The sequence below is a fragment of the Microcaecilia unicolor genome, chromosome 4 (genome assembly GCF_901765095.1).
Source record: "Microcaecilia unicolor chromosome 4, aMicUni1.1, whole genome shotgun sequence".
NCBI lineage: Eukaryota > Metazoa > Chordata > Amphibia > Gymnophiona > Siphonopidae > Microcaecilia > Microcaecilia unicolor.
The window spans coordinates 355,764,548-355,775,789 of record NC_044034.1 but is presented as its reverse complement, the minus strand read 5'-3'; the positions used below and the strand labels follow the sequence as shown (position 1 = coordinate 355,775,789).

At 44.1% G+C, this 11,242-nt stretch overlaps 1 protein-coding gene across 1 annotated transcript in view; it reads right to left on the bottom strand.

Moving 5' to 3' along the window:
* Positions 1-1,116: 1,116 nt before the first annotated feature.
* The window catches only part of BCLAF3 (BCLAF1 and THRAP3 family member 3), a 127,522-nt gene continuing 117,396 nt past the window's right edge, over positions 1,117-11,242 (bottom strand). The window contains exons 13-14 of the mRNA XM_030202266.1: positions 10,101-10,251; positions 1,117-1,547 (exon numbers count right to left, since the gene is read on the bottom strand). Coding sequence (XP_030058126.1) covers positions 10,211-10,251 — 41 coding nt within the window. The 3' untranslated portion in view covers positions 1,117-1,547; positions 10,101-10,210. The remainder of the gene's footprint in view (positions 1,548-10,100; positions 10,252-11,242) is intronic.

The following is an 11,242-nucleotide window of genomic DNA, read 5'->3' as shown; positions in this document are numbered from 1 at the left end:
ATACAACTGGCCTGCTTGTCCCTGGAGAAGCAGTTATTGTCCTGGCAAGTCTGACATGATCCTGGTGGATCTCACTGGATTCAGTCAAGTGAAATGTGTCCCATCTTCTTGCTAGAGGATGTCCCAGATATACCTACCTCTGTCATGCTTGCTTTTCTCTTAGGTGCTAATGTGGATGTGCTGAGCTGGGGCTGATTTAAAACAAAAGGAGGAGGAGGAGTCCAGCTGGCATGCTTTATTGAAATAGTGATTTAAATTGGAATGTTGTATAATGGGGGGGGGGGGGGGGGGGGGGGGGGGGGGTGGATTGGGGGAGGGGAGGGAGAAAATGGGTAAAACTTTGATGATGGAAGGATGCTCTATGTTTCTTACTGAGTGTAGTTGGTAATTTACAATACTGTTTGCTCAACCTTCTGGTTTTGTTTGACATGTTGATTCATCAATAAAATTGTTGAAAAATAAATTTGAATGTTGTTACCTCAGCTGGAAACGACTAGCTGATTGATCACTACAGCTGTCTAGGTTAGGAGCAGAGAGTCCATGTTTGTTTGTGGCTGTTTACTTATATGCAAGCAAATGGATCTGACCCTAGAACAGTGCTTCTTAATCCCCTCCTGGAGGCACATCTAGCCAGTCTGGTTTTCAGGATTACCGCAATAAATCTGAATGAGATAGATTTGCACATATAGAAAACTATGCAAACCTCTCCCATGCATAATCACTGTGGTAATCCTGAAAATCAGACTGTTTAGATGTGTCTGCAGTCGCAGAAGGGGGTTAGAGACGTACTGCCATAGAAGTCGTACTTCCTGTGTGTATACTGGACAGCTATGGCTCATGGATGAAAGCTTTCCCTCTTATCCCCTCATCTCATGAGAAAGAGATGTAAATAGACAACAGTGGGACAAGTAGCAGGTAATAAGTGCCTCAGAACAGTCCTCCTTTGCTTTTTAAAGTAAAGGCACTTTGGGTCAGGATCTCTCATCTAGGACTGTTATCCTATTTCTTAAATATCTAAGAAACCAGGAAGTTTCTTTTGGATCCAAGGGTGGTGTCAGCACTGTGTTCAAGAAACAGACACTTAGAGAATCTTGAGCAAACGCATCCTCATGTCAGGCACTTTATTAAATTGCTTTCACACACAAGCAGTAAAGATTTAACATTTTTTGTGTTTAACAGCTCAACAAAAACAAATCCCTTCCTACCCCCCCAAAAAAAATCCCATGGTTCTTCCAGAGGAAAGTGTATACAATAAATAGAACTACAGTCGGTAACTTTTTTTTTTTTTTTTGCACCTGTAAAGGACTTATTTAAAACAATACAACTTGGTACAACTTCCAGACTGAATACTGGTGTAGAAAAGCAATAGCTAAAACTGTAAAAAAGTTTTTCCAGCATTCTATTACTAAAAAATAAAGTTATTTTTATCAAGGTAACAGTATCATTGTTCATTTACTAATCTGAATCCCGCCATCTAAGAACAGATGTTTCCCTGCAGAACTTGGGAGGATGAAGGCTCAGGTTTCGGATCCAATCTTTCCGTGCTCCTGTGGAGAGAACGGGCATATTAAGTCAAGAAGAATATAATGCTTCCAGCACATTCTAAGCTGATTCTTAAAAGAAAAATGTACCCGGCAACATCTGGAGACTACCCAGACTAATTCACATTCTGAATGAATGAGATATTTTTGCGATAGGTAATAATTTTCATTTATTTAGTAAGCTTGTTTTTCAGGATCGCAGATGACATTTGTGACACCACCAAAACTGTGGTTGTCACCATAGGCGCCGACTCCGTGGGTGCTGTGGGTGCACGAGCACCCCCAATATTTTTGCACGCCCAGGCATTGTCAGGGGGCACCGACCTGGAAGGCACCGCCGCTGCTTACCTCCTCAGCCCTCGGATTCTTGCGCTGGTACCCGCGCCGCCTTGGGGGATTTAAATTTACCTCCGACGACGTCGTAGCAGCTGCTCATGCTCAGCATCAATGAAAAAGCTGCCCGACGTCTCTAGCCAATCCCTTTGCTCGTTCCTTCCCTCAGTGTCCCGCCTTCGTCTGACATCATTTCCGCAAGGGCGGGACACACTGAGAGGGAAGGAACGAGCGAAAGGATTGGCTAGAGATGTCGGGCAGCTTTTTCACTGACGCTGAGCATGAGCAGTTGCTGTGACGTCGTCGGAGGTAAATTTAAATACAAGGGGAAGGTGGACATGGGAGCGGGAGGGCAGGGGAGAGAGAGGAGAAACTGCAGGACACGGAGGGAGAATTGCTTGATATAGATGGATGGCGGTGGGCAGGGGAGAGAGGAGCATGGATGGAGATGGATGAGAGGGCAGGCCCCAGGCAGGCAGAGAGGAGAAATTGCTGGACATGATGGAGGGGAGGGAGGAGAATTGCTTCATATAGATGGGTGGAGGTGGGCAGGGAAGAGAGGAGCATGGATGGACATGGATGGGAGGGCAGGGCCCAGGCAGAGAGGAGAAATTGCTGGACATGGAGGGGAGGGAAGGGCAATGGAGGGTTGCTGGACATGGGTGGATGGAGGGAAGAGAGAAGAAGGAGATGAGGGAAAAGGAAGAGAGGAGAAAAACTGCACATGGATGGAGAAAATAGGCAGAAGCTGGATCCACTGGACCGTCAAGTCTGCTGAGGACCCAGCTTTTAATTATGGATATACAGCAAGAAATGAAGAAGAAAGGAGGAAAGTAAAGAAATAAATGGAAAGGAAGCCCTGGAAACGGAGTTAAGACGACAGATAGCAGCAGAATCAGATACTGGGCCAGCATGATCAGAAAAAAAAGTCACCAGACAAAGGTAGAAAAAATTATTTTATCTTAATTTTAGTGTTTGGAATATGTCCACTTTCAGAATTTACATCTGCTACATCTACTATCTTATTTTGCAATGTATAGCAATGTGTTTCTTTCTGTTTTTCTATATTGTGCTGCATGCAGAGTCTAACTTATTAGGATTTCAGGTTAATTTTTGAAGAATTTGAAGAGGGGCTATTTCTGTCCTGCATGTGTAACTTCAAGGCCAAGTGTCTGAATAGGGATCTGTTTGTTAGATTCTGAGATTTTGCTAACACATTGTTTTTCAGAGTTGGCAAGACTGTCTGTTCTCATAATTCATGGTCTGTATGCTAATTTGGTTTGTGTCATTTAGAGTATAACGGAGCTGTAACAGCTTACAGAAATTATTTATAATGAAAACAAAACCCCCACAAGTAATTTTTCTTCTATACTGGTGTAATGTTTTCAATGATGCCATGGCTGGTAAAAGGGGTTTGACTACTGTAGGGGCGGATCCATAGTGATCCCACCCCTGGATGGGTAGGGGCGCCGACTAATAGGCTGCAGGAGGGCGCCAGAAACCCTAGGACCGGCTCTGCACCCGCCAGAAGTCGGAAGTTCCCTTCCCAGCCAGCCTACCTGCCCGGTGCCCGCCCTCTTCTCCCTCAGTCCTCCGCCGGTCCGTCCTCGCCTTCCTGCGTGCCGCCCAGAATTTTAAAACTCATCTTACCTCGGGGTCCCGGCAGAGGAGCGGGACCAGAGCTGAGAGAGAAGGGAAAGCTGAAGCGCCGAGCCTGCTCGCCTTTCACTGCTGCTGCCGGGACCCTGAGGTAAGATGAGTTTTAAAATTCTGGGCGGTATGCAGGAAGGCGAGGACGGAACAGCGGAGGACTGTTGTGGGAGAAGAGGTCAGGCTGGGGTTGGGACTGGCACTCGGAGGAGAGGGGGTACTGGAACTCGGAGGAGGGGGGGGCTAAAACTCGGAGGAGGGGGGCCTAAAACTCAGAGGAGGGGGAGGGAGGGGGTGGGGAATGCACCACCTGTTAAAAAAAAATTCAGCACCCCCAATCATTTTGAAAAGTTGGCTCCTATGGTTGTCACCCAGATCTTCAGGGAATCTGCTTCAGGAGTTTTACAATAATGACTTTTCAAGTATACAGGGTAGCATTATACATTGTTTATTTAGCTGTATTATTTAGCTCAATACTGCCAAGGACTGAGCTTTAAATGTACATCAGGTTACTTGAGAGAATGAGTCTGGTATAAACATAAAAATAAAAGATTTCCTCTAAAAGCTGTAAATCAGTTCTCAGACTGTATGCATTCATCTGTTTTTAGAATTACTCTGAATACAAAACATTTAAACGCAGCAGGATGAATGGCAAAGAATAAGAACAGCTGAGTTGTGAGCTTATGCTTTTACACTGCAAAGCGAGATAGAAGTAGTGACAGGAGGGGCAGAGCACTGGAAATACATTCATCTACTGAAGATCATAAAGACCACAAAAGGATAGTGGTTAGGGTGGTGGACTTTGGTCCTGGGGAACTGAGTTGGATTCCCACTTCAGGCACAGGCAGCTCCTTGTGACTCTGGGCAAGTCACTTAACCCTCCATTGCCCCATGTAAGCTGCATTGAGCCCAGAGTCACAAGGAGCTGCCTGTGCCTGAAGTGGGACTTGAACTCAGTTCCTCAGTACCAAAGTCCACCACCCTAACCACTAGGCCACTCCTCCACTGTTGCTACTATTTGAGAATCGAACTCAGTTCCTCAGGACCAAAGTCCACCACCCTAACCACTAGGCCACGCCTCCACTTATGAGATTCTTTTTTTACTCCCTATGGTTTGAAATGTAGTAAGCAATGCTCTGCTTTATGAGGATAGTGAACTTGAAGTATCTTCTGCAGTAGCTGTACAATGTCTCTGTCCACCAAATGTGGTACATATCGCCTACTGCTCCGCAATTCCACCAGCACTGATGCATCCCGGTTCCAAACATTTTTAACATATGTTGGGGTGTATAGTACGTAGCAGTGATGAAATATCTTGTATCCATTTTCAATAAGGCTAGCTGAGATTGAGACCCTGAAAAGATTCTTAAAACACTTCTCCCACTGGATAAGTTATAACTGGATCCCAACACAGCTTCCCATTTGTGAGTACAGTAGAGAGCAGGGGTATCTGATGAGAGTGGAGCCTTATATAATCGTGATATACAACCCCGTCCACTACCTCTTCTCATTGCTTATTCCAGACTAGTTTCTGCTTACTGTAGTTCCCCCAACGCCCTTCCTATGAAGGTAGTCCCGGAGTTGCCGATAATGAAACTCATACTGAGGAGGTAACCCATCTTGTAAATCTGTGAATGACAGAAAGTCTCCCTTCTCCCACACCTGGCCCAAAGTATAAAGGCCCTGCTGTTTCCAGTTGCAGTAGCAAGAATCCAACTCATGTGGGGAAAACCCCGGAGCGAATCAGATTGCAGTTTGCAAAAAAATATTTCCATCCTAGGAAGGATTGTTGCCTTACCCTGTTCCAAATTGATAATGGACAATGAAGTAATGGTGGGGCTGAACAGAGTATAGCTAATAGTTACGTCCTAGGCAGCCAGGCCAGAGACCATAGAGGGACAGGATACATTCAAGCTTGTTCCAGGGCTACCCGTTGTTTTTAGTTTAATAGTAGACGGATCTAGTTTATGCTCATCTTCAGATAGAAGTGCACTCACAATTTGCTGGACTACTGATTCATTACCTGCATTAGTGGGAGTCTCCAGGATGCCCCGAAAATGTGAATTATGGCAACGGCCTTTGTTCTCAAGATCTTCTAGCTTATCTAATATGTGCAGAGTCAAAAGCCCCAATATTTTCTGCTTGCTCACCCAGGCGTGATTCCACTTCTTCTACTCTATGGCCCAACTGACTGATCTCCCCACGCAGGTCAGTCCCAGAGTAGTGAACTCCGTCCGCAACGCTTTGACATCAGTTTTAATTTCCTGGAACCAAAAAACAGATCCCACCTAATGGGTCCAGAGTGGTGTCATTATGCAAGGATTGCAAAGTCAATGGTTCAGTGGTAGAGGGCCCAGGATGAGGGAGATCTGTGTTTGCGGCCTTTCCGGTGTGACCCGCCATGCGGCTCGACGCTGGAGTGCCGCCATAAGCAAATGCCGTTAAATCCACTGACCAGGGCTTTTGCGATATCGCCACTAGCACCCAGAGTGCTCAGTAAAACAAACCCCACAGACGAAAAGCACGATGGTACCGGATTGTCACTATAATCATTTATGGTAGCGGTAACTTGTACAGAGCTAAGTCCTCAAGCGGTCATCAATTCCGCCTACGTTAATGTTTATTCAATTTGATTGACCGTCTTTCTACGACAACACACCAGAATGGTTTAAACATCAAAATCAAGGCTGCTGAGAGACAAAGCCGGCCCCCGGGGCAAACAGTTTTAGGGGGCCCACCTTCGCTGCCCCACCATCAGTCACAGTGCAAAGCAAGGGCATAGCCAGCAGCCCATTTTGTGTGTGTGGGGGGGGGGGGGGGGGGGGGGGGGAATGGGGGTCCACCCATTCTTTTCCTCTCTCTCCATGGCCAGAACCTCCCCTGGTGTGAGGAAGTTGGCAGCGTGCCTTCTAGCAGCCGACACCAGCATTCCTTGCACGGAGTTGCCTGATAGAAAGCAATTTGCCAACTTCCTCACATCAGGAGAAGTTTGAGCTGTACAGTTCCTTGGTAGCACGGCTTAAGCATCCTTGCCAGCCATTCAGGGTACTGCAGTTGGGGGGCACAATCCCAAAGTGGAAAGGCCCAGCCCCCCCCCCCCCCCAATGCCACAGAGTCAGCCAGGTTCCACCCCCTTTGGAGGATGAGCTCGGAGAATCTTGCCCCCTCCCCACACTATCTGCAGTTCTGATTATTATGAAAATGTGAATTCTATATCCCATGTTCACGCAATTCAGCTTAAACAATCATGGCATCCTAAGATTTCATCATCAGTATCAAACACCCCTCTCCATTCTCAACAAAAAGCAAACCAGTAGCAGGTATTCTGATGAATAAAGTTTAACAAGACACACAGAGGAGAACACATCATGTAACCATCTCATGCCAGTGCAGAGGATCTAAGAGCTTTCCACAAAAACTCTAGACATATGTAGTGGTCAGGACTAGTTGAAAGAGTAGTGGCATCCTGAGCCCTTGGCACCCCCATCTACTGGGCAATTGTGAAGTATGGGTTAATAGATGAGAATGTTTGTGTTGCGTTGTCTTTCTTGGAATGAATGGATGCTGTCCTGTTTGTAATGGAGTTATTTTCTATTGATTTAATGGTTTAGGATGTTTTGTAAACCGCTGTGATCTATTATTTTTGTCAAGTAGTATAGCAAATTGTAAAACAAACATGAACTGCACAGATGTAAAGGCTCACATCACAAGAATGATCCCACACTAGACGGTATCTTTGTTTTTTGATCATTTTATTTTTTTCCAGTTGGGGTGGACCTGGTTTCTCTTTACCACTTCCTGTTGCTGGTTTTCTCCTACACACTTTTCTAGAATCTCATTTCCTTTTAGTTGCTTTCATCCCCTACATCTCTGACACTGATCCTTTAATTTCCTCCTCCTCTCATCTGAGATATCTAACTATATGTATCTAGATTTCATTCCCACTTGTCCCACCTCCTGTCTTCAATCTCCCTTTTTTCATCTTTAATCTTACACTTAACCAGCATTTCATTACACCTACTTCCCCAGTCCTCATTTCCCACCTCTCATTCCTACCTCAACCCCTTTCTACCTCCAGTCCCTTTATGTCTTAATGCTATCTGGCTGCCCTCTCCCCCCATCACCTCCCTCATTTCTACCCTCTCTCTTCTTTCAAAGACCAGTCCCTTTCCTCTGGAATTCGTTGCCAGAGAACATGGTGAAGGCGGTTAGCTTGGCAGAGTTTAAAAAGGGGTTAGACGGTTTCCTAAAGGACAAGTCCATAAACCACTACTAAATGGACTTGGGAAAAATCCACAATTCCAGGAATAACATGTATAGAATGTTTGTACGTTTGGGAAGCTTGCCAGGTGCCCTTGGCCTGGATTGGCCGCTGTCGTGAACAGGATGCTGGGCTCGATGGACCCTTGGTCTTTTACCAGTGTGGCATTACTTATGTACTTATGGTCTCAGGGTGTGGGGCACCTTATCTCGGAAACAAAGAAGCTGTTGATGTCTCAATTATCATGCTGGTCCACTAGTTCATGGTATATTCTGATGCTACCTTCTTAGTCATCACTAAAGTTTATTACTGCTTTCTAAAAAAAAAAGGAAGGTGCTTACTAAAAATAGCATGACTAAAGCTTCTGCTTTTGCCAGCTATATATTCCTCTTAAAGCCTTATTTTTTCTGTTATATTTTCCTCAAAACATTAAAGCTAGGGATTAGGAGTCAGGAATGAAAAGAACTAACACTCTCCCACCATGTCCAGCTCCTATCTGCCTCAGCAGTGGTTGAAGCATGTGCTGCTCCTGTTCCTTGGGCTACCAAGGGGGGCCAATTTAGAAAGGCTCATAGTACAGATGCGTCTGGATGGCTGAGCACACAGCGTCTACTATGAGCTGCAAACTGTGCTATGCAGAAAGCTAATGACAAACCTGAGTGTGCAGAAACTGAGTGGTAATTGGGGGATGTCTGCAGATGCAAAAGTTCAGGGGTAAGCAAGGTTTCTTGTGCACTTGTCTGAAGAAAATGAAAAGTGGTCAGCGCACACATCTGAGGCTGCCGGATCTTAATCAGTATGAATTTAGCAAGTACATAGCACAGACTTTGGTTATCTACAATAGATGTGCTCCGTTGGGGTACAGATATTAATATGCAGTACTGTTTTATTTTGGATATTTTATCTGCGTTCGATACAGTGGCTGTCGTCATTTTGCTGTGTTGGTTACACTAATCAAATTTAGGGGGAATGGTGTACTCTTGATTTGCTGTGTATTTAACTGGGTGTGCCATGCAAGTATGGTTAGAAGCTTCTGTGTCTGCTATTATACCAATATAGTTGTTCTGCAGCATTCAACCTTATCTGCAGTGCCATAATTAAGGAAACAGCCGTTTCCACTGCAGGCCCTTTGTTACGGAATGAGCTGCCTGGGTAAAGGACTGTTTACTGATTTTGCACAGTTTAAAAAGTATAAGCTGAAGGCGAATTTGTTTTCACTTGTATTTTTATTATGAAATTGGTATGACAGCTTCTATTTGCCAGAAGTGGAATTTGGATCAGGCATTACTAGTATTGTTTTATTATTTTGTGATTTTTAAATTGTGTATGTATTTTTGAAACTCACCTAGTTTTAGGCAGGCTAGAAATGAATTAAATAAAATAATATTGAGAGGAAATTTTTTTTAAGCCATTTTCACAGGTAAACTGTGCACTAACTATGGAAATGGGTTTTATGAAAACTGCCCATTCTATACGTGGATTAGAACATATGTATGTGTACACTATGCATACACTTTTACCCCTAGTAGGTAGAAGTATTTGGAAAAACATGCACTCTTTAATAATGCACACAAATATCCATGATTTTCCTGGAAAGTCTACCTGTATATACTGGCAGGTGTAACTGTATAGATAATTTGTACTAATTTTCAAGGTGAAAATAAGTGTATACCCACTCCATATTTCCTATGAAAAGTTCACAGGTAAATATTTATCAACTCTGCAACTCCTCTAGCCATTATAAATTGTCCTCTTAGGGCCCTGTTTACGAAGCAATAGGGCGCACTAGTGTTTTTAGCGTGTGCTAAATGCTAAAAGGCACCCATATGAATATATGGAGGTGTCTAGCATTTAGCATACGCTAAAAATGCTAGTGCATCTTAGTAAATAGGGCCCTTAGTTTATAAGGAATTTCCAAAGCCTTTAAAAGCAAATCACTTTCATAGGAAGTTGAAGAACCAAGAAATAAAAAAACAAAACAAAACAAACTGCCATGTGACAGATCCTAGGGCTGACAGAATGCTGTGATGGTGACATTCACAGTCCCCAGGGAGAAAGAACCAACTATTGTGCAACAGCATCACCTACTGGTCAGCTGATGAAATGCATCAGTGCTGGTTTTTGAAGGAAGACAAGAGTGTTGTAATGGGTGAAAGAGAGGCTGAAGAGGAAAAGCAAGTCAGACTCAAATTCTTCAAATACTAATAGGGATCACAGGAATAACATAGCTGAAGTGGACAGACAAAAGGAAAATCTGGATGACTCTAATCAATTCATAGAAGAGTTCACAGTAAACACACTTCTTAATGCCTTACCTCTCTCTTTCTGGGAAGAGTGTCTCTGGATTTATTAGTGGTAAATCCCTTTCCATCGGCATTAGATCGTAACCGCTGGTACTTTGCCTGAATGTACAAGCCTTTCTGTACTAAACCCGATTTATACGGAACCGATTCTCTGTAAAACTATCCGTAAAATTAAGAGAAAAAGGTTAAGCTTTAAAAACATGCAAAACTGATCCTCTGCTCAATTCAAGAATAAAGGACTTTTAAAATTCAGTTTTATTTGGTACGGGAAATAGTCATTACCCTTATTTGTTCAATTGGGGCTCTGGACAGAACTTAATGGAAAAAAACTAGTGGCCCACAATAATCATGTTGCAAGTTTATCAAGGGCTGACCCCATGGCTCAGATCCCAGTGTATTCTACTCAAGTTAACTATACATCTGAACCTAATCGGATAGGGGAGAGAGACAGGGGGGTATGCTGGATAGTAAGTTGGGGGGGGGGGGGGGGGGGGGGGGGGGGGGTGGTGGGGGGGGGGGGGGGGGGGGGGGGGTGGGGGGGGTGGGGGGGGGGTGGTGGGGGGGGGGGGGGGGGGGGGGGGGGGGGGGGTGGTGCAGAGAGAGAGGAAATTCTGTGTGGCAAAGGAGAGTGTTAATCTCTCACCAGACAGGATACTATGACTGTACTAGAAAATAAAATAGTCTGTTGACTGGTTTATGTGATTAATTGTGCATTTTAAAAATTTTAATAGATATACAGCCCTATTAATAAATAACTAAAATAAAATCCCCCCATACAACTATGCCTCTGATGACTCAGCCTTTTTAAAGCATAACTGCACAATTCCTTCAGCTATTTAGAAGTCTAGAAAATCTATGGTGGTGGTGGAGGTGGGGGGGGCGGGGGGAGGAATTAAAAAAAAAAGCCTTGAGTCCTTCTTAAAATGGGCAATATTTGTTTCTAACCTCATATTGTAGTAGTGTGTTCCATAAGGAGGGTGCCAAATTAAAAATAATAATAATTGCTTCCTTCATAGAAACAAATCTTCTCTAAAAAAAGAAAGGATCACTAGTCAATTCTGCATTTGTGAAAAGTAAAACTCTCACAGAGTATAGGGAATCAAGATTTGCCAAATGTGAATGCCCAGAATTAAAAGCCTTGTGAACTAACACTT